Genomic DNA, 23,022 nt, shown 5'->3' with positions numbered 1-23,022 from the left:
GTCTTTTTACTTTATTTGTAGTGTCCTTTGGGGCACAAGGTTGTAATTTTGAGGAAATCCAATTTATTTGATTACTTGTGTTTTGGTGTCATATTTAAGAAATCATTGCCTATCCAAGGTCTTGTGTTGTCCTCTAAGAGTTTTTATGGTTTCAACAGTTACATTTAGATCTCTAATCCATTTTGAGTTGATTTTTGTATATGGTATGAGATGGAGTCCATCTTCATTCTTTTGCATGTGGATATCCATTTGCTCTAACACCATTTATTGAAAGACCAACCTTTCCCCATTGAATGGTCTTGGCACCCTTGTCGAAAATAACTGACCACAGAGGTATGTGCTTATTTCTGGACTATCGTTTCTACTTCATTAATCTATATGCCAGTATCACACTATCTCACAAGTTTTTAATGTCATTTTCCATAGAAATAACAGGAAAATAATTCAGTTCTTCCTCTAGCATAGTTGAACACATTTCTAAGCCATTGATAATGGCTTAGAAAAGTTTCTTTTATAGCACAGGTTCATTGTTGGTAATGTTACATAAACTTTTAGGATTGTCATCAATTTTGAGAAAACTCTTAAGACTCTTTCATACAAAGCTTTAACATTTGGAAGAATTTTCCACAGACTGGCTTTTGACAACAAACCTTGTTTTTTCTCCATTAAGCACATACTTCAGGTGTCGGATACATGGGACACATTCATATCACTATACCATCTCTAGGCCTGCAGGTTAATGTTACACAATGTCGGGTGGTTAACACAATGTGTAATATTCCTAGAAACTATCCCCATACTGGGATGGCTAGCAATACCTTTACTGTACATAAAAAGACTGTGAACCACATAATCCTGCAAAAACCCAACTAAATGTATCCTCAAGTCAGTTTCTCCATGGCCAGATGCCCAAAATGCCTACAGCCATTCCAATGCCAGCAACATGAGAAGGTAGACAGAAGAGAAGTCAGTGTAAAAAGAGGCAACAATCTTAATTGATTGTGGTTAAGATATCTTAACATTTGCAACTTCTTCATAACTATATGACCATGTACAGGAAATACTGTTTCTTGATTGAGGTGCTGCTTATATACGTGTGTTAAGTTTGTGAAAAGTCTTAAGCTGCACACTTAAAAATTCTTGCACCGTTTCTGTGTATATAACATATACCAATAAAATATTTTTTTAAAGTGACCATATGAACTCATTACTAGGGTCCCTCCCAGGCCCTCAGATAGAATCCTGAAAGTTAAGCTTCATGAGTTTCATTAGCCTCATGAATTTCACAGTAAACTCATCTCTATACACATAGAACAAATTGGACATCCCAAAATGTAGTTTCTAGTACTACCTTGAAGACTGTGTCTTGCCAACTAGCCATGGGACTTAGAAAAAAACACATATGACCTCCCTAAGTACGTTACTCACCTAAAATCGGTTAGAAGTTAGATCATATACTCTAAGACATCTTTCTAGTAGTCATTCTTTCAAGAAACAGTTACAGAGTACCTCCCAAGTGTTCAGCATTACCGTAGGCAAATGAAACATACAAGGTCCCTGCCCTGTCAGAGCTCCCAATTTAATAAGGATAAAAGAAAATAATCAACATTAGGTAAAAACTAAGAAAATGTGAATTATGATTTTAATTAATAATATCACTATTGGTTCATTGTGACATATGTACCATACTAATGCAAGATTAGTTAATAACAGGGGAAACTGGGTGTTAAGTATATAGAAACTCTCTGTACTTCTTGCCATTTTTCTATAAATCTAAAACTAATCTAAAATTAAAAGGTTACTTTTTAAAAAGAATAAATGGGTGAAGAAATGAATATGAAAATAAATTATGTCTTCTGAAGTCAACAGGGTACTATGATAGAGTAACGAAGGCAGAACTCTACAAAGAGCTCCCCACAGCAAGAACTTTCAGATATTACTCAAACTGACACAGAAAAATAATAAACAACAAGATCACTAAGTGCGCACGTGCACACACACCCACACCCTGCAGTGGAAAAGAAACTGGCCTTTTCAAGAAATTAAAACACAATCAATGTGACTAAAGCATGATGAGCAAAGGAAAGACCAGTCAACAGGGGCTGAATTACGGATCTTATGCAAATAATGTCTATTTCATTCAAAGTATAATAGAAAGCCACTGGAGGGTTTGAAGCAGAGGAGCAAAATTATCCAACATGTTTTTTATTTTTATTTTTTTAGAAGCTCCTCTGTGGAGAATGGATTATAAAAGGTTTAAAGAAAAACAAAGCAGACTCAAAGGGGGAGCATTAAAATTCTTTGATTCTTAACCCTAAATTATATTTCCTCATTATAAAAATAATTCCAGAGAATTAAAGAATTAAATTTATACATTTGCATAAAGTATTTTATTCAAATAGAGTCTGCCTTCTTTCTTTTTACCAGTCTGCTTCTGTTTCCATTGAGTATCCTTTTTTTAGTATCTTTTTTATCCTTTACCAAAATAATTTATGGATTTTAATACTTAACAATAAACTATAACTTTTCTAGAAGCTGTTGAAAATTTTTATGACATTTGTTAAGTGCTCTGTAATAAAATTTCTGGAAACGCCAAAAGGAGAACATAAAATAAATAAATTATAAAAGTTGAAAAATGGTGTCTATTAGATTAAGATACCAAAGAGTAAGTACATAGTTCATCCCAAAAAAAACAAAAAGTAGCAGCAGCTACTGCTGCTACCACCTATGACAATTTTTTAAATGGCTGTCAAATTTTTTTGACACTTTCCATTAAGAGATGGGGTCTATGTTCCTTCCACTTGAATCTAGAACTTGTAACTACCTTACTTGTAACCAATAAAATGTGGCAAAGACTTCCTAGGATGGCAGAAACAGAGATGCAGCTTTCGCCTTGCTCACTGGGCAGTTCCTGCTGGTGGCCTGAGCCAAGTCACATTAGCAGCGTAACTGCCCGGGAGCTGCTATAGACCAGCCTGGGCAGAAAAACCACAGGAGAGGCTCTCAGGAGACCTGAAGAGACAAAAATGCCCAGCCAGCCCCCAGCTGTTCCAGCTCCGGCCACTCTCTGAAGAAAACACATGACATACTCTGAGCCAAAACCACCCGGCAGAGCCCTTCCCAAACTCCTGACCCACAGAAACCCCAAGAGATAATAAAAGTATTGTTTGGGTTTTAAGCCTCTAAGTTTAGGAGTAATTTTTATACAGCAATTATAACAAGCCTTTATAGCAAATATATGATAGTTAGTCCAACTAACTGAGGGAAGAGGAAGAATTTCTATCAATAAGGGTGGATTTTTCAGATAGAGACCAGCTTTAATATATTTAGGAAATTTGAAAAAGCTCTGCGATAAGTACGGCACATTCTTCCTGAAATCAACATTTTGGCCTTATAGTCTCTATAGATCTACAGATTCTTTCCCTGCATCATGACTCTCCTGCAGCAAAAGGGCATAAATATACCTATCGAGCCACTGAGCAGCCAAGTCAGAGTCTTGCATTACAACCCTTCTATATGTAGTAATCTGTTATCACTGGCCTAAAGTAATCACTGGCCTCTCTTCAACCAAAACGGGTAAGCCAGTTATTGCGGAAGCATCAAAACTGCCAAACAAAGCAAATATTATTAGATTTACTCCCTTTGAACTAAGAATCACCACACATTACCATTAAGTAGGAAAGACCTTTTAAATTATGTATCTCGTCCATATCCTTTTTTATACTTTTATTCATTTAATTAACAAATATCTAATAAGCACTGTGGGTATACAAATATAAATAAGAGATAGTTCATAGCTACAAGAGTTCATGGTGCTATGGGAAAAACATCAATACAACCAATGAATTTTAAGCCAGTATGATAAATGATACAATGAAGTATGCTAAAGTATAGTAGGAATATAAATAAGGGTATGCTGGATGTTCTCTATTCGCTCCTCCAAAACCATTCTCCACCCTTTATCCAGTGCTTAGCATCCTAGAAAGCTGACCTTTATGAACTACATAAACTGGACTCCCTTGCCCTCTGGCTTCAAACTGGGTTCAGTAAATGAGAAGCAACAGAGAGGGTCTCTCCAGGTTCCCATAACTACTGGCTCCCTTTGCCCCTGCTGGCCCAAAGATGGTGCAACTTCCTTATCCTTGCTAGTCCCTAGGTGCTACATTATTCCTTGTTGGGATTCTTTAACCCTATTTGTTGTAAGTAGTCCCTTCATGACATTCTATTTCACCTATGGAGAATGTTATCTGTTTACTATCTGGACCCTAACTGATAGAGAGGCATACCTAACTCAGCCTAGGGAAGTCTGTGAAGACTTCTCACAGGACATAATGATTCAGCTATGTCTTAATAGCTGAATAGATTAGGTAGGAAGACTAGGTAAAGAAGAAAGGTAACAAGATCTAAGGAAACAACAGTCAAAAACTTGGAGATATGAGAGAATATGAAAAAAATTAGGAAAGATGAGGAGAGACTTGAAACATACCAACCAAACAGACCTTTTCTGCATCCTGATTAGAACAAACCAATTATTCAAAATGGGGAAGGGAAAGAAGAAAAGAAGAACTGGAAATGCATCTCTTCATCAGATGAATGTGGTTTTCTTATTTTCAATTAGTTCATGTATCTATGAGTGAATATTATCTATTGTAAATATTCTAGTCCTATTCTATTCCTATTTTTCATTACTATAAATGTGCTAAGAAAACTGATTCACATAAATAAGTGAATAAGGGAGTTTTAGTATAGCAATGCCACCAAATTATTTTAATTCTTTGAGTTATATGCAAAAGAAATCACAATAATCTCTCATGATTTCTAGAATGTAATGGCATTCATTTGCATTCTCTTTTTTATGAAAGTTGCTTTTAAGGATCAGCTAACAATTTGTTTAGGTCCTTCAATTTTGATGAAACCACTTGACTTGTGAAAAGATGTTAATCAGTCATTGGAGTCACTGCCTTCTCAGCAACCTCACCAATATTTTGATTTGTCTCTTTGGTGCTCTGGAAAGCCTCTCACCACAGGACAATATACTATTTGAGATGGCCAAGAGATGTTCCTTTTTTTGTAAAGTGTTAGGAAGAAAGACTGATCAATTTTAGAATCTGAAAATTGAGCTCCCTTAAAAATATCCATGAGCTTTCATTCTTTTTATTTTACCCTCACTGAATGTACCACAAACTTTAGCACTGACTGTTTATTTTATCCATCACGTCTTGTCTCTGTTTACACTGCAAATTCCCTGAAAGTAAGATCAGGGTCCAAATCTCTCCTTGAAATCTCGGAGCCCACACCTCCATGTTAGGTGCATATAAGACTATCAATAAATGTTCACTGAATGAACATGTAAATATTTCATCACCATCCCAAGTCCTCTTTCTAGTTAGAAAAAAACAGACTTAACACTTAATGAAACTGGAAGTCAGAAGAAACCTGAAATATCATCATCAACCCCATTTTAAAGTAACAAAGATTGGTTTCCTATCTAAGTTTTTGTACCTAAGAAAAATACAAAACAACGAGGAAAGAGAAAACTAAAATACGCAAGGATTCATATTTTTATTACAAAGGACTTTGGTACAACTAGTCTCATTTTGATAGAACTAGAATAATTTTAACAAATGTTCCACCAAAAACCTATTACTATTCTCTTCATAAGATTTAAGGAAAAAAATTCATCAGGTAAAATGTTTTCATTTCACTTTCATTTCAGAATACCTATAAAGTCAAGATCAGAATAATAATTAAATTAGATAATAAATGAGAACACTTTAAAACTGTAGAGCTCTAAAAATAAAATTAGCTTCCTAACACTGACAGACTGGCTATATATGTGATTTTTCTTAGTTGACTTGACAAAAACCAGTGTTTTGGCAGTGAATTCAGATTGACTTTTACTTCTGTTAAGATGTCTGCAGAGTACGGTAAGAATTCTATCCATCGAATCAAATATTAATGAATAAATACTTCGATCCTATATCTTTAAAACTTAACATTGTCAAAATTACTAAGGTATAATTGTTAGTTAACCCTATAATGACATTGTAGAGATCTTATTATTTGTTTCAAATTAGGTCCTTAAGACCATGTAAGCTTTTTTCAATTTCATCATTCTTTAACTCAAATATTTACTGAAGATGCACTATGTATTGAGCACTGTGTTAAATATGGTATTTTGAATGTATCAAATGCCATTTTACTTTCCTTAAATTTAAACAAGATTTTTTCCATCATTCTTCCTTCGCAAAATTTCCAAAATTCATTCTTAAAAATCTTTCAACCTTATTTATAGTATTGGTCATATGATTCTGAATCTGACCAAAGTTTTCTTCTTCACTAGAGAAAGTTATGTTTAAAGCCTGATGACATAAGATCATACAAAAATAAAAATAGAATTAACCACTAATATTTGCAATCCTAATATAACAAATAACATGTAGCATACAGTCTATATAAGAAAGTTTATCTTAAAGTATGGATTTTCATTAGAAGCCAACATCACCTTTAATAGTTTCTAATTCTACAACTCCATTTATTTCAATTTAGACTAGGTTTCAATTTCACAGGTCTTTATTTACTGTTGACAGCTACCTGTGCAGAAATAACCCCATCTACTGGCAAGAGGTGAAACTACAGGCTATTTTTGAAAGTGCCAGCAAGCTACAGGGAAATGTATTAAGTCATTAAAGATTTGGATCCAAACAATTCCCTCACCTCCAAAATCTTGAACTATTCAAACTGTTCTCCAAAGCTCTTCTACTTTTTACCAAAAATAAAGGGGAGAGATGAATACGTTAAGTTTCTAAATGTTTGCTATACTGTTTAAAGATAAAATTATAACACATCAGCTAATATAACTATACGAATGCTTTATGATATACTAGTACCCCAAAGTGTACAAGACATTTATACCTATCTTATAACATGATACCCTTTAAGTCAAATCTTTATTAATGTTGTACTCGCTCCTATAAAACACAACATATAATTGGTTATGACATATTTAAAACAGTCTGGTCAAAAATGACAAAATACATTAACATAATAACTTACAGCTTGAATGGTATTTTCTACATATACTGTATCTTGTCCAGTGGAATCCTAAAATAAATAACACTGTCATTTAAAGCATGCATTTATAACTAAAAGCAGAGGCACCGAGAAAATAAGTGAATTACTTAAAGGCACCAAAGCTCATCAACGGCATAACTAGTACCCGAACTCATATTTTCTGCCTCCAAGTTCTAACTTTTCCACAACACTCCACTACCTCCCACAAAATTAGCAAGTATATCTTTCAAAGTAAATAAGATCTACATTATGATGTCCGCTTTGTGACAGTTCCCAGGAATGCACTGTGGTCAAATAAAAAAAGTTTGCTTAGATTTTAATAAAACTAAGTTTCTTCCTTTCTTTTGTCTTATATAGAGAAAAATACATGATCATAATATAAAAGTTTAAAAACCCATAATCCAATTCACATTTAATAAAACAATTACATTCTTTCTTTTCTATTGCCACTTTTTAGATATGTTTATTCTATTCATCCCACTTTTTTCCAAAGATGAATTGAACTGATAGCTAGTCAATAGGCAAACCCTGTTAAGTCATGCTTACTGCAATCCACTTTCATCAGTAAGAGATAAAGATAAAAATTTTAAAGGTCCATCATAAAAATTTTGAAAGGAAAAAGAGAGTCCATTCTAGGTCCAATCTGATTTCATATATCTCCATTCAGGATGCCATATAATAAAAATAATGTCTGGCACATGTCAAGAAATTGATAAGTATTTGTTGGCTGAATAAATGAAACAATGGCTCTAAAGCATTACAAGATCCTAAGTTGCTACAGTTCCCTAAATTTAAAAGACTCAATTATGCTTATTAATCTATTCTTATCAAAATGTTTACCAAAAAAATTTATCAATGTTTGAAATCAGAAGATTTACATTAAAGCTACAGAAATCAAGAAAGTGTGGATTATAAATGATAAACTTCTAAAAGAATTATAGATAAAAGGAACAGAATAGAGTCCAGAAATAGAACTACATGTATACTGTCAATTTATTTTCAGCCAAAGTGCCAAGACAATTCAATGGAGGAAACAATAATATTTTAACAATACTAGAAAAATCAGATATTCACATGGGGAAAAAAAACACACCTTGACCCTTACCTCGCATGCCATATTAAAAATTATGACCCTTTAGAAGGGTCAAAAATCTAAATGTAAGAGCTAATATTATAAATAATGCAGGGGAAAACCTTTAGAACTGTGAATCAGGAAAAGATTTCCTAGACAGGACATAAAAAGCATGAATCATAAAGAAAAAAACTGCTGAGCAAGGATTAATCAAATTCAAAACTTCTGCTCTTTGAAATACTATTGGGAGGGAGTCACAATATAGGAGAAAATATTTGCAAAACACATATCTGATAAAGGACTTGTACCCAGAATATAAAAAGAATTCTCAAAACTCAATAATAAGGACACAACCCAATTTTAAAACTATGAGCAAAAAATGTGAACAGATACTAACCAAAGACACATAGATAACAAATAAGTCCATGAAAAGATGCCTAACACTGTAGGTCAATAAGAGAATTACAATTAAAGCTACACTGAAATATTTCTACACACCAATTAGAAGGGCTATAATCAAAGACTGACAACAGCAAGTGTTGGCAGAGGATGGGGGCAACTGGAACTCTCACGCATTGCTGGTAAAAATGTGAAATGGTACAACTTTGAAAACCAGTTTAGCAAATTTTTTAAAAATTAAATACATACCGTACGACCCAACGATCCTAATCATGAGAAATAAAAACATGTTCACAAAGAGAGGAGTACTCAAATGTTCATAACGGCTTTATTCATAATGGCCAAAACCCAGAAATGACAAATGTCTATGGATATTTGTGAATGGATAAACAAAACTGGATATATATGTACGATGCAATATTCCTCAAGAATAAAAAGGAACCTACAACTGATACATATGAATAGATCTCAAAAGCATTATACTAAGTAAAAGAAGCCTCATCTAGAAGGCTACATACTGTATTATTCCATTTACATAAAATTCTAGAAAAGGCAAAACTACAGTGAATGGGTGGTTGCCAAGGACTGGGGATGGGAGAAGGAGACAGCTATGAAGGGGTACAAGGAAACTTTCCGAGAAGAAAGAAATGCCCTTTATGCAATCATCTATGTAGTAATTCCTACCTAAAATGAATCATCAAGATTTATTTTAAAACTGAAGTTTTATGTCTGCTGTCAATTTTTAGTAAGAAACCAAACTGTCAAACTTAAGATACCTGTTGATATTTAATGACTTGTAAAATGTGTTTTTTTCCCAAAGCAGTCAATGCTTTCAGAAGTTATTCTAAAACAAATTAATATAAAATTCCTTGCTTTGTTCAATGATTATACATTAGTGAGAAAACCCAAAAGAAAAATGTTAAGTGTTAACATCCAACTGTAAAAAAAAATGCCAAATGTTAATACCCAGAAAACGAGCATTGAGTGAAAAACCAATAGGTTTAGTGTTGAGCAAAAATACATATGACTGCATTCCTAAATATAAGCAATAACTAAGATTAGAAAATACAATGAAAATGCCATAAATACAAATTAGCTGTTATTACATTAAAATATATGAAGAAAATTATTAAACTTCCCTGAGCAATACAGACGAAAGCTTAAATAAACAAAAACACAGGGTGCTCCTAGGTGAGAAAACGAAATACTATACACTTAAATGTCTCCTCCCAAAGTAAGGCAATTCTAATTACAATCTCAATGAAATTTCTTTTTAAACTTAACAAGTTTAATATTCGTATGGAAAAGTAAACATGTAAAATAGTAAAATAAATTTCTGACACAACAGAATATTAAACCAGATTATAAAGCTACAATAATGAAAAGAGCATGGCACTGAACAAGAGATAATGTGATTCTACTACAACTAATTTAACATAACTAAAAAGATAATCACATCACTGTAGAAAGGAAGAATTGGTTAATAAATAATGATGAAATGACTAATAGTAATTTGGGGGAAAATAGCTTCCTAAACCATTTTTTAAAACCACTAAAATAAAACGCATTTAAATATCTACTAAGCCTCTTGAAGAAAAAGGCCTTCCTAAATATAGAAATAATAGGAAAAACAAAAGAAAAGTTGGACAGATTTGACTCCTAAAATAACAAATTTCTGCATGTCCAAAAATGGTCAAAATTAAGAGACAAATAACGGACTGAGGAAAATGTTTGTAGCAAATATGACAACAGGCTAACATATTTTTAATTCTCAGGCAGATCGATAAGAAAAAAACTAAGACCTTAAAAGATAACTGGGACAAAGCCAAACAAGTCAACGAAGAGAAATAAAATTAGTAAACAGGAAAATATTCAACTTTACAAGTAAATGTTTCAAGACTATATGCCATGAAATTAGCAAAAAAAAAAATTAAAAACAAGAATCAATGCTTGTACTGGAATAGTAGAAAGGAAAATTTATTTATCCGCTGCTGCTCTGAATAGGCACAATTCTTTTAGGAAGCTGCCTGAGGAAAAAACTAATCAAGAACCTTAAAAAGATCCATACCCTTTAACACAATAGCACTTTTTCTATGGAAATATCCTAAGAAAATCATCTTTAAAAAAAAAAAAAAATCAAAGTTATCTACACCATGTTTACAGCAATTATCTGTAATAAAAAAAATTGGAAATAAAAAGTTAAAACAAGAAAAACACATGAACAATGGTTGTGGTAGCATCCTTTTAACTGATTATCCTAAAATCAGTCTTCACAGTTCCCATGCCAGTCCATCCTCCCTATTGCCCCAAGATTAACATTTCTAAACAGCAAATACATCAAAGCTTAAAATCTTTCAAGAGTTCCCACCGCCTTAAAAAAAAAGGAAAAATCAAACTTCTTGGTAAAATATAACAAGGTCCAAAATGGGTTTGTCCCTGTCTACATCCTCATCTCTTGCCACTCACACCCACTGCATTAGCCATAAAGAACACATGTAGAGTTACACAGAACTACTTCTATGTCTTCAGCACTGATCCAATAAAATGCCCAAAAGTTCTTAATCCATGCTGAAACAAGGCTTCTGCCATCATGGAGTTTACAGATAGAAACAACAAATGCCCTTCAGTGAGTTACAGAGGAAAAGACAACTCAGGGCAAAGAAAGTTCTAAGGATAGGGTAATCCTGGAGATGAGTCTTAAAAAGTGAGCAAGGATCACAAGGGGCAAGGGTAATTCCAACTAAATGGAAAGTATTTGTTTCCACACGAAATCTTGTAAATTTGTAACAGGCTTTCTAGATAGACAGCTTAGGTTCTAACATGTACTTAACTTAAGTTTCTCCGACCTCTTGGAGCTATTGTGAGAATTCAAAGTGATAATAGATGTAAACTTAATACAGTATCTGGCACTTAATAAGCATTCAATACATGTCAGTCATGTGGAAACATATTACAATACTAATTGCAAGAGTATATTTCAAGGGTCCAGCACTCTTAGAGAAAGTAACAGAAACAAAGTGAGGGTAGAGAGAGAAAAAGCAGTAAGACTTCACTCCATGATAATATCCTCACACTACAGCACAATACTTTACACTCATAATGATGTTAAATCATAAATAAAACATTAAGTTCTGTTAAGGATGGTCTATTTGAAAGGAGTAAGACATAATAACATCTTTAAAAGCCTTAAAAATCTTTTAAAAACATCAAAAATGGCTAAAATAAAAATCTTGTGTGCCTAAAATATAGCCCCTTCATTTACTTTGAAAATTGAGTTATCTGCTAAATATGCTAATTATATGCTAAATAAATGACATGGTAGTATGCTGTCATAGCTACAATTCAAGAGGGAAAAAGTAGACTATTATTAAAACACGCTTTACTCACCAATAAAAACCAATCTACATGAAGCACCTACGCAGGTCCAACTGCCTGTATGAGGTTAGACCAGAAGAGATAACACACTGAGAAAAGAAAGGAGCTAAGCCAGACTGGCTTCCTCTTTAGAAACCAAGAAAATAAAATGAATTGGGGATATTCAAAACACTAAATAAGAATAAGGCGTTATGGTATATAGGCACATTCTTACTTACAAACCTATGAGATATAACCAAGTTGTAATTTTTAAAGCCTTAAATCAATAAAATATGCAGGAAAACAATACTAAGATACCAGCAAATCTAAAATGAAACTTTTAAAGTTGATTTTCCGTTAGCAATAGACAAAGTTAACCTCATTACTGCCAAGGGTTTTATAAATTCATAACATGAGCAGCATACAAAAACATTTAAAATACAAAAAGGTTCTGGATAAGTAATCTGTTATTTCTCCATATCTAAGGATTTTAAATATTAGAAATTATATTAACCTGCTTTTTCCAGGCTTTAGTTTTCAAAACAATGATATAAAAAATATTACCCCCAATTTTTTTACTATAACCAAATACAAAGAATATTTTTTCTAAACCATTGTACGAAAAGCCCACATCAGATATTCATAAGAATGTTGTATACAAATTGTACATTTTATGATCAATTTGCTCTAGAAATATTTGCTGAAATTGATAGCTTTACCATAGAGCCCATTTTAATGACCAAGTATTATGTGTCATAAAGAACAACAGAAGTAGCTTGATGAATCCAATCAGATTTTAACCACTAATGGCCCGAGGAATCTCAAATTTGGGATTAAATTTGCACTGTCTTCTTAGTATCAACAAATACCAAACAGTTCATTAATTGATTATGGTCTGAGGAATAATATGTGGAACAGTCTAATTAATATCTGTTGTGGGCAGAGATCTCATAGCTCAAATATTTCTTCTTCACTTTGTGTGTGTATGAATATGAGGGTGAGTGTGTCACCATGCAAGAATCATTTATAACCTTCAGTAAAGGGACAACATTATATCCCACATTAAGGATATAATTAAGTAACTGCAGTTCATAAAGCTGAAATCAAAGATAATCTATAAATTTAAAATACTGGTATGGTATTAACATAAAGCAAAGAACAATAATTTTAAAACATCTTACAGCCCCAGTGTATTATAAACCAAATAAAAGCTCTCTGTGGAATCTGCCTTTTTTTTTAAGTGATTTTCCTCTATTATGGAATCCGAATCTAAATGAACTGTTAAACACTTAGTCTAAAGGTATGCCAAACATTTCTTAAGGTCTTAACAAAGAATCAACTTTTTTTTTTTTTTTTTAAACAAAACGAGGCCTAGGTTAAATATTTTATTTGGCTTCTCAAGATGGACTGAAAAGTTGGGCACCAGCTCCAGACCAATTCCTGGACGCACATCAAACACAGCCCTGTCATTTATCCAGTCAGTCAAAACAATCTTTTCCATCTAACCCTTTAATGTTTATGTCCTAAAAAGCTGCTAATTGAATCCAGCTCTTGAGATCTATTTGTTAAAATATATATACCATCTAATTTGTAAATGAACAAAAATAAAAAATATATGTTAACTTTCCTGGCAAAACAGCATAAAATCCACCATATGTAACCAAAAGGGAGAGGGCAATGTTTTTCATATTTGAATAGTTTTCTCTTAAAATATGACAGAGATGAATTCTCAATGGTTTTAAGAAATTGAGAGTACCTCAACTGTTTTTATAATTAAGGGGACACAGTATATTTAAAATTCCTCAGAAAAATCTAAAACTACAAAAATCACTCAATTTAGTCCAGTGTTACTCTCCCCCCCCCCAAAAATAAGTGTAATCTTTTCTCGTAACTTTACTCATGAATTTTTATAATGTATCACATACGGTCCAAAAACCATAGATAAACACTTTAAAATCTATTGAATCAAAAATGGCTAAAATAAAAATCTTCAAACTCATTTTATCTGCAGAAAATCAAAAGCCCTGTTTTCTCCCTCATTTTCTCATTATGGATATAGTAAATGGCTAACAGCCTATTTTTGATGCTTTTTGCACACCTGGAATCACAGGTTCTTTCCATAATCACTGACAGAGGACTGACTCTGAGAAGAACAGCAGTAAACTCTAAAACAATCATCTCTTATAAAGGTTTCCATTGATTCAGAAGAAAACAAGGAAACTGAATGGGGGAAGGTGGACACATGCATCCCCTCAACCGGGTTTTTCATTAGTTAATGATTCCTTGCAATTTTCCCTAGCAAAAGTAAAACTATCATGAAAGCAATATATTTTAAAAATTGCAGCCAAAAGTCGGGCTAAATTCTCAAATACCAACTTCTCTGCAAGTCTTTAACCCAAAAGTTCAGCCAGTGGGCTGGGATGTGACACACAAGCATTCAATTACAAAATTAGTCCATATAAATCTCAAAGTCTAGTGCAGACAAACATAGTTACAGTTTATTCTTACACACGCACCCACACACATACAGATCCTAAGGAAAACGATCTTTCTCGCCACACATCCGAATATCAACATGGGTAATTTATTAATAGTGAATGGAGAAACTAGGAATAACTACGCTGATTTCATACATTTTTCAAACCAAAAATAATTTTTCCTTGAAATGGGGTAACGACTTTGTAAGAATACCAAAAATGGCACTGTAAGCAAAATGGACCTGTAATGTTAAAGATTTAATGCACTTGGACTCATAAACACTTTGTAAGAGAAGCCTTCTCTCTAGCAACCCCTCCAGACATTCTTTTCTATTTAGAAAAGGGAAAGGGAGGAGGCTGGGGAGAAAGAAAAAACTTCGCTTCAAAGTTTGTATGAGCACATACTTAGAAACGTACAAAAAAAAAAAGTGTGTTTGTAAAGCCGGTCTCGAGTTAGGAGTGAGACATAAGTTCTGCGGCCTACAAGGAACAACCCAAAACATGCTACCCTGCAATCAAACACTTCCAAAACACAGAGTGTACAATGAGCCGGAGACGTCGGATCAGGCGGACACACCGGAAAAGTCAACCTCAGTCTCCTTCCCTCCCAAGGACGTGAGTCTCAGGTGTGTGGCACCGGCCGCTGTGGCTGGCAGCTGAGAGTGAAGGCTCTGCACGCGGGCACAAGTGGGCGAACAAGTTAACAATCAGGGAACACACACACACACACACACACACCCTCCCGTTAAGCGCTCCATCTTTAAGGAGTGTTTACTGCGCGCAGTCAGCCACCGGATTCAATAATCCGGCACTGGAGCTCCTCAGTCCCTCGACGACCCCACCTGGGCAGCGGCCCGCAGGCTGCTCCCCGAGGTCCCCGGAGGGTCGTTGCTCCTCGGCCAAGGCTTTCCGACCTCCAATTCGCCTGCAATTCCAACCTGGGTCCCCCTCCCCTCAACAAAAGACCCCCGAGTCACCCTTGGCGTTTTTAAGAATTTCCAGACAAGGGCGTGAGGTTTCTCCCTGACTCTCCCTGAACTAGGCCTTCCCACGTCCCCGACCCCCAACTCACCATTGATCGCGACCCTGGCCCTTCCAAGGCCACTGGCACCCCCCACCGGGTCGCCCACCCGCGGCTGCCCCGGCCGCGTCCCCCCGCCCCCCTCACCTGTCAGGCGCAGCTTGACGGGCCCGTTCCTCCGGCCCCCGGGGTTAGACATGTCCCCGGCGGCGGGGGCGGCGGCGGCGGGGCCGCGGCGCGGGGCCCGGGGCCGGCGGGCGGGGCGGGGGCGACGGCGAGGCGCGACGGAGTCACCACAGCGGCCGGGGCTGGGGCCCGAGCAGCCGGCGCCGCGGCCGCCGCGGCCGGAGGGTCCCGGATGTGCCCAGCGTCGTCGCCATGAGCCGCGGAGGGAGCGGGACGCCGAGCCCCCCCTCCTCCCACTTCTCCTTCCTCGGCCCGGGCCGCGCAACAAAGCGGCAGCGGCGGCTGGCCGCGCTGCCTGCGCCCGCGCCCCGCCGCCGCCACGCAGCCGCCTCCGCCTTTCCCTCCTCTCGGCTCGGCGAGGCGCTGGAGCCGACGGGGCCGGTCGGCTGAGGCGGGCGGTGCTCGGCGGCGCCGGGGCCGACTCGGGGATCGGCCGCTTCCTCCTCCACCGCCCTCTTGTCTGAGCGAACCCGGTCCTGCGACCGCCGCCGCCACTCGTCGGCTGCGGGGGGGCGGGGCCGGCTGCGGGGGCGGGGCGGGGCGGGGGCGGGGCCGGCTGGAAGGGAAGGCGGGGCCGAAGGGCGGGGCGGGGCCGAGGGGCGGGGCTCGGCGCGGGGGCGCGAGGGCGCGAGCCCCGGCGCGGCCTGGGCACCCATGTGCACCGTTGAGTGTTCGCGGCAGCGGAGCGCCCCACGCAGAACTTGAGGAGGGAACCCGCGAAGGAACCGAGGGGCGGCGCGGAGCTCTCTGGCCCCGGGAGGGGTTTCGTGTCCCGCCCACTTAAGGGAGAGCTTTTGTCCATGCGACGCAGACTGCAGTCCACTGCGTGCAGGGCTCTCGGAGAGGCTGGGGCGAACAAGGTTAGGACCCCATCCGCTGCCCTTTGGGAATGTAGCGTCACCAAGGGAAGAGGCGCTATTTTCATACCGAGGATTCCAGCAACTCCCCAAGGGGTGTTTTGCTCCTGGTATCATAGTTGCCACTCCATAAAGGACTCACCGGTGAACGAGATCAGGTTACCTGCCTGTTCGGCTCTTTTTACAGCTGTAGAGCAAGGATAGGAGGATAATACTATTGCCTTAAAGGATTATTAACAAGATAAACCTTGGAGAGCAATGTGTGAAAAGCTTTTCATACAGTACTGTCTGTCGTTATCTCAGAAGGAAAAAATTTTTTAAGTGAAATAAAAATAAGTGTACCTTACGCTTTGACTCTGTAATTGCACTCTTAGGAATTTATTCTTGACATATAATAATACAGAAGATGTTATTTGCAAAGTTTGGTTAATAACAAAAGAGGGATTGAGCAAACAGCCTGGTGAATTACATCAACCCCTTGGATTTTTATGCAGCCGTTTAAATGGCAATTTTGAAGATCATATAATGGGGAAGAGTTTACAAATAACCAAAGTTTAAAAAGCAGAATAAAAAGTTGTATGCGTGCATGCGAAAGTATCCAGCATAATGAAAACTAAGGATATCAGCGCGGGGGGGCGGGGGACGGGGAGAGGAGGAGGCTTTGTTTAAAGCTGTCATAACAATGCAAATGTTTAACAAAGTATAATATATTTTAATCCTATATCAGAGTCAGTCGTTATTTCCAATTCATCAGCGATGTCACTTCATCCTCCAGAAGTAGTTAACCTCCAAGAGCATCTCATCAGAGTACAACCCCACAATAAAGTGATTACATAAAATTCCAGAAGTCAGACTAGAAATTCATTCAACAGATACTGAGTGCCCATTATGTGCAAAGCAGTGAACAAGATCCTCTAAAAATACTTCTTTGTACTACAGAAGCTCTGAAGATACACTAATCAATTTAAACAATAGCCACTATCACAATTTAAGAGACTGGATGGATAATGGCAATTAAACTTAGCAAGCTGACATATACATACACACACATTTGCCTCATTCTTAAGGCACACACTTTGCTCCCAACCACCCACTAACATAATTTGTAGCTTTCTATTAGGTAATAGAAGTTAGAATTTCATGGGAGAGCTAAGGAGACTACCTGCTGTAAAGTTTAAAGCAGTACATTCAAATATGTAAGTGACGGTGGAGAAAAATGTATATATGCTTACTTAATATGCCTATGTGTAAGTTTAAATCTTGCTGTTTAAAATGAAAAATTCAGATAAGAATGATATTTTAAAACAATTCATACTGTTAAGGAGAGCTAAACTTTTCATATAATTACATCTTAGCATTAGATGCTAGGATTGCTTCATCATGGCAACAGTTTAATCATATTTTTGAGAAAAAGGAAGGAACAACAATTCTTAGGGAATTCGCCCTCTTATTTCTTCCTAAAATAAAATCGACTTCCAATGTAAATTGTACCTATACATGTCTCTAATGGGTATGGAAATTGCAGAAAATCTTTTCAAAGCCTTTTTATTCCCTTATGACTTCTAATTCGCTCTTGGTAGAACTGTGCACTTTTTATTGAATCATTGTTTTAGGCATCTGTCTCAAGTATACTAACTCCACCTATTTCATAACGATAAAATGTCTTTTTGCATGAATGCCACTAAATAGAACTTTCCAATGAAAATGCTGTAACAGCTCATTAAATAGCGTTTTTGAGCAAAAGTTTTAAACTTTTTCATTAACGTATATTAATCACTTAATGTTGTACTCTTTATAATTGTATCCTAGACCAGAGGTAAAAATCGACACCTAGTTATAAGAATATTTAAAACCTTTTGTTTAAAACATGTTTCTGTTTTTCAAGACTAATGTTAAATTTGAAGTGACTTTGCAAGAAAATGCTTACCATCTGTAGTTGGTATTTTTCTTCTGCTCCAGCCATTAATATATTTTTCACATAGAAGAGTTGTCTCCAGTAATAAAAAATCTGTCTGAGATAAGGTTATGTTAATAATGGTACTCCTGTGAAGCTATTTTTATAAATTTCAAATTTAATACAGTTTATGCACCACGGAAAAAGCAAACATCAGACACTCAGCAGTTCTGCTCCTGCTTAAAATTCAACTCTCTTAAATATTTAAAATATCATGAATTGAATTTAATATTTAGTTCTAGCTTCCTCCAAATCAGCTTGTAATTGATAAAGCCACAGCCCCCATGTACCTGCTTATTGTCAGCCTGACCCTTCCTACCCATCTCCACTCATTTCCTCTGCCTGCCCCAGGTCCTCAGAGTTAGGTTCACTAAACACTCTGATATGCAGTCCTGTCCTGACATGGTTTAGGATTAGGTCACATTCCAAGGTATTCTCCACGGCCCCTTCCCTGATTCCCTCCCAGCAGACCAGTGATGGAAGCTGAAGTCACATCCGAGACCTGTGTCTCTCCAGGTCTGGGCTTCCCCATGCCACTAGCCTCAGCTCTTGCCTTCTCGGCCTCTACCTGGGTGTACTAAGATGGTAGCCTCTACCCACGTTCCCTTCTGAAGGAATCTGCCTTCATTTCTCTAACATAGTGTCCTAGACTCCATCTCAGAGATATTGATTCAATAGGTGGGGGCGGGTGCCTTTCTAATGCCGCTGGTGGGGAGAACCCACTCTGAAAACCACTGCCTTACACCAGAGATGAGCCTGCTGGCCCTATTTGCTAGGTGAGCTTGACCTCGGCTAACTGAGCCCAAGATGGATGGCTGACCAAGAGACCAATCAGATTTTTTCTCCTTGGAACACGAAATGGGGACACTGGGAGACTGAGTTAGCAGTGGGGAGCTGAGGGTTGAGAGGTGACAGAGTTAGCGGTTGAGAAAGCCATTTTAAGGTTCAAGTAGATTAATAAAAGAGGAAATAAGTGTGAAAAAAGATACTAAAATGCAGATAGAAGTGTAGATAAAAGGCTTCATAACCCCAAAGAGGAAGACAAAGAGGGTGACTGTCTGATGGATTTCCTGCAGGTACTCCTGGCCCAGGTGTGCCTTGTTACAGTTCATTTTTTTCAAGGGGCCTCACTGTGCAGAATAACTATTCCACTCCTTACTCAAGCCAGTTTAAGTGGGTCCCTGTCCTTTGCATTCACTTTGTCTCCACTTGGAAACTTCTTCGGGCCCCTCCTAAGCTCTTCCTCAAACAACCTTAATTATCTCTTTTCATTGCTTCTGCCTGTCTTCTTCCCAAACCTGGGTCTCACCTGAAACCTAGTCTGTGGCTTGGATCCCGTCACCAAGGGCAGCACCTCTAGAATCTAGAGCAGTCTAATACATACAGCTGTCATGCTCATGAAATATGGCTAGTGAAGTGCTGCAAGTATAAAACGCATATTGAATTTTGAAGATTTAGTATGGGAAAAAAGGCAAAATATCTTAATATTTTTATATTGACATATTAATATGGTAATATTTGGGATATATTGGGTTAAATAAGATATAGTTCTTCATTTTTTTTAACTTTTTTTTTAACATGACTACTGGAAAATTTGAAACTACAAATATGACTTTATATTTCTATTGAACAGTGATGATCTAGAGCAGGGAGAAGTTCCCAATCCCCGGGCTGCAGACTAGTACTGGTCCATGGTCTGTTAAGAACTGGGCCACACAGCTGGTGAGCAGCAGGCAAGCAAGCAAAGCTTTATTTGTATTTGCAACTGCTCCCCAGCGCTAGCATCACCACCCCAGCTCCACCTCAGATCATCAGGCATTAGATTCTCATAGGAGCACCGGTCCCTGGAGCCAAAAAGGTTGGAGACCACTAATTTAGAGGATGATGACCATCCCACCCATCTACTTCCAGTTCAACAGCAACTATCTCACACTAGTGAGAGCGGGAAGAGATCCTCCAAAAAGATATATTGAAGTCCTAAATTTCATCCTTCACCTGTGAATGTGACCTTAATTGGAAATAGGGTCTTTGAAAATGTAATCAGGCTAAGATGAGGCAATAGGATAGGTCCTAATAAGAGCAAAATACCATGTGAATACAGAGACACACAGGAAGAATGTCATGTGATGACTGAGAGATTGGAGTGTATAGCTGCAAGCCCAGGAATGCCAAAGGTTGCCGGCCACCACCAGAAACTAGGAAGAGGCAAGGAGGGATTCTACCCAGAGTGCCAGAGAAAGCATGGCCTTGTCGACACCTTAATTTTAGACTTCTAGCCTTCGGAACTGTGAGAGAATAAATTGCTGTTGTTTTCAACCACCTTATTTCTGATCCTTTGTCACAGGAGCCCTAGGAAACTAATACAACCTCTAAGTCCCTTCCATACCCAATTAGATTGGACGTAATACAAGTGAAAAGGCACACTGCATAGCTGGCTTTCATTATTTGTTGCATTTACAGCACAGCGCTTCTTAAAAAATAGAAAACCCTGTAAATCCAGGCCATTTTTATGCGCCCAATTTCAAATGTCTTCAGTATACAGACTGCCCAGTTATATTGTGAATTCTGAGTTAAAAGAGAATATAATTTGAAGAGATTGCATATTTTCCAAAGCCAATTTGGTGATTTAAGCATGGAAGTATTACAATTAAATGTTTGAGAAGTTATCTGTGCATGGTTTGCTGTAAGCTGATATCATGAAACAACACATCTTTTCAGGATGAGGTAGCAGCCCCAGCCCCGGGGGAAAGGGAGCGGGCGCATCACTCAACTGCAACTACTCTGGACAACTGAGCAACACGAGCAGGCTCAAAAAAAAAGTCATATCCAATCATCTTCAAAATAAAAACTGTAGTAGCTACAACACGATTCTCTAAGGGCGGGATGGGAGGAGATGTGGAAATATTTGTATGATGCAGTCTTCGTGGGTAATGCAGAGGATATGGGCCAAAATGAGATCAACACAGCTCAGAAGCCAATGGGTCAATGTCAACCATTGCTTAAAAACTTTCAATGGCTGTTCATTGCCTTTAGAAGCCAATCCAAACAGCTTTATGACATAAAGGAATGTTCATGATTTAAGTATATAAACTTTTAAAAAGGAGAAAATGAAAATACACGTGAGGAATAATCCCAATTTCAATTTTTAAATAAATGTACATTCATTCAAATGACATATACCAAGTGTATGCTAGCTGTTGAGAACTGTTCTTAGAGCTTGTGATACAGTGGAAGAAGACAACTAACAAGGAAACAATATATGAAATACAAAGGGTAAGAAGGGAATTATCTGTCATTTTCTAGAGTTCATTTTCAATGCCTAAGTCAAATCAATCACAGTGGTTCCCCAAAGTTTTACCAAAAGTGTTGAAAAAGATTTTACCTCTTCCCATTAGACATGAACTAGAAAGGACAGGCACTGCTGTGCCATATTGTGGCCCTCGATGGCAGACACTGTCTAAGACTGGAGTCAGCACAGAGGAAGAGGGGCCAAGAAATGAAGAATGGACTCTGATTCTGATTACCCCATTTGAGCCCTTGTATCTAGCCATTCCTAAAGCCACTATGTAGTTTGGGTCAGGTTTTCGGTCACTTGCCCACAAGAGTCCTAACTAAGCCAGATCTCTGAGGTGGAAGCCACAATCTGCATTCTTAACTAGGTCCCCATGTGAATAATCATTGAGGAGGTAAAGAATCGGCTTGAGAACATGGACTAGCAAAATTTTTCTAGACGAGGCCAGAGAGTAAATATTTTAGGCTTCACCAACCGTAGGGGCTCTGTTGCAACTACTCAACTCTGATGTTATAATGCAAAAGCAGCTATAGATGAAGGGGTATAGTTGTGTTCTAATAAAACTTTATTTATAAATGCAGGCAGTGGGCTAGATTGGGTCCATTGGCCATAGCACCAACTCCTGCTCTAGATCTAGAGCCATAAGTAAGGAGAACAGTACCATATCTGGAAGAGTCAACAGGATACAGTGTTTTTCCAAGATCTGTGAATTCTGAAACCATTTATTAGTTGAAGGAAAGAAGCCAATTCAATCATAACAAAAACTAATATTTATTGAGGGCTTACTATGTGCTAGATGCTATGCTAAGGAACATATCATTTAGGACGCTTTGGTTAACAAGGAAAGAAATCCTGAATCAAACAACTTAAATAATAGAGATTTGTTATCTCATATAACAAGTATCTCTGAGATAGGATTTATTCCATTATTGGAGTTTCAGTGTTTAGTGATATGTTCAAGAACCTAGGTTCTATCTTATGTCTCTGCCTTCCTCAGGGCTTTGGCTTTGCCTTCAGGTAACTCCTCAATGACTACCAGATGGCTACTGCAGTCCCTGGCCTCACATTCAGACCAAATAATCTTCAGAAGAAAAAGATCATCTCTTCCTCTGTCTGCTTCTTCGGAGTGAAGAAATCCTTCCCTGAAGCCCTTCCACACCAACATATTTCCCTCTCATCTCTCATTGGTCAGAATTTGATCATATGCTCACTCTTAAACTAATCATTGGCAAGGGCAATGGAATTTCCAAAATTAGCTGAGACCAATCAGGAATTACCTCCTGATCTAGGCTATGTAGAGAGTATAGAGAATGATGGAAAACATGCATGAATATCT

General features: G+C 37.5%; 1 protein-coding gene across 1 annotated transcript in view; it reads right to left on the bottom strand.

The window, feature by feature from the left end:
* The window catches only part of SMURF2 (SMAD specific E3 ubiquitin protein ligase 2), a 93,705-nt gene extending 78,040 nt beyond the window's left edge, over nucleotides 1-15,665 (bottom strand). Inside the window, exon 1 of the mRNA XM_039859882.1 lies at nucleotides 15,545-15,665. Within this exon, the coding sequence (XP_039715816.1) occupies nucleotides 15,545-15,596 (52 nt within the window). The 5' untranslated portion in view covers nucleotides 15,597-15,665. The remainder of the gene's footprint in view (nucleotides 1-15,544) is intronic.
* Between the last annotated feature and the right edge of the window lie 7,357 nt (nucleotides 15,666-23,022).

The sequence above is a fragment of the Pteropus medius genome, unplaced genomic scaffold (assembly GCF_902729225.1).
Source record: "Pteropus medius unplaced genomic scaffold, Ma_sr-lr_union100, whole genome shotgun sequence".
NCBI lineage: Eukaryota > Metazoa > Chordata > Mammalia > Chiroptera > Pteropodidae > Pteropus > Pteropus medius.
Note: the sequence above shows the minus strand (reverse complement) of the source record. Positions and strands in the feature narration are given on the sequence as shown.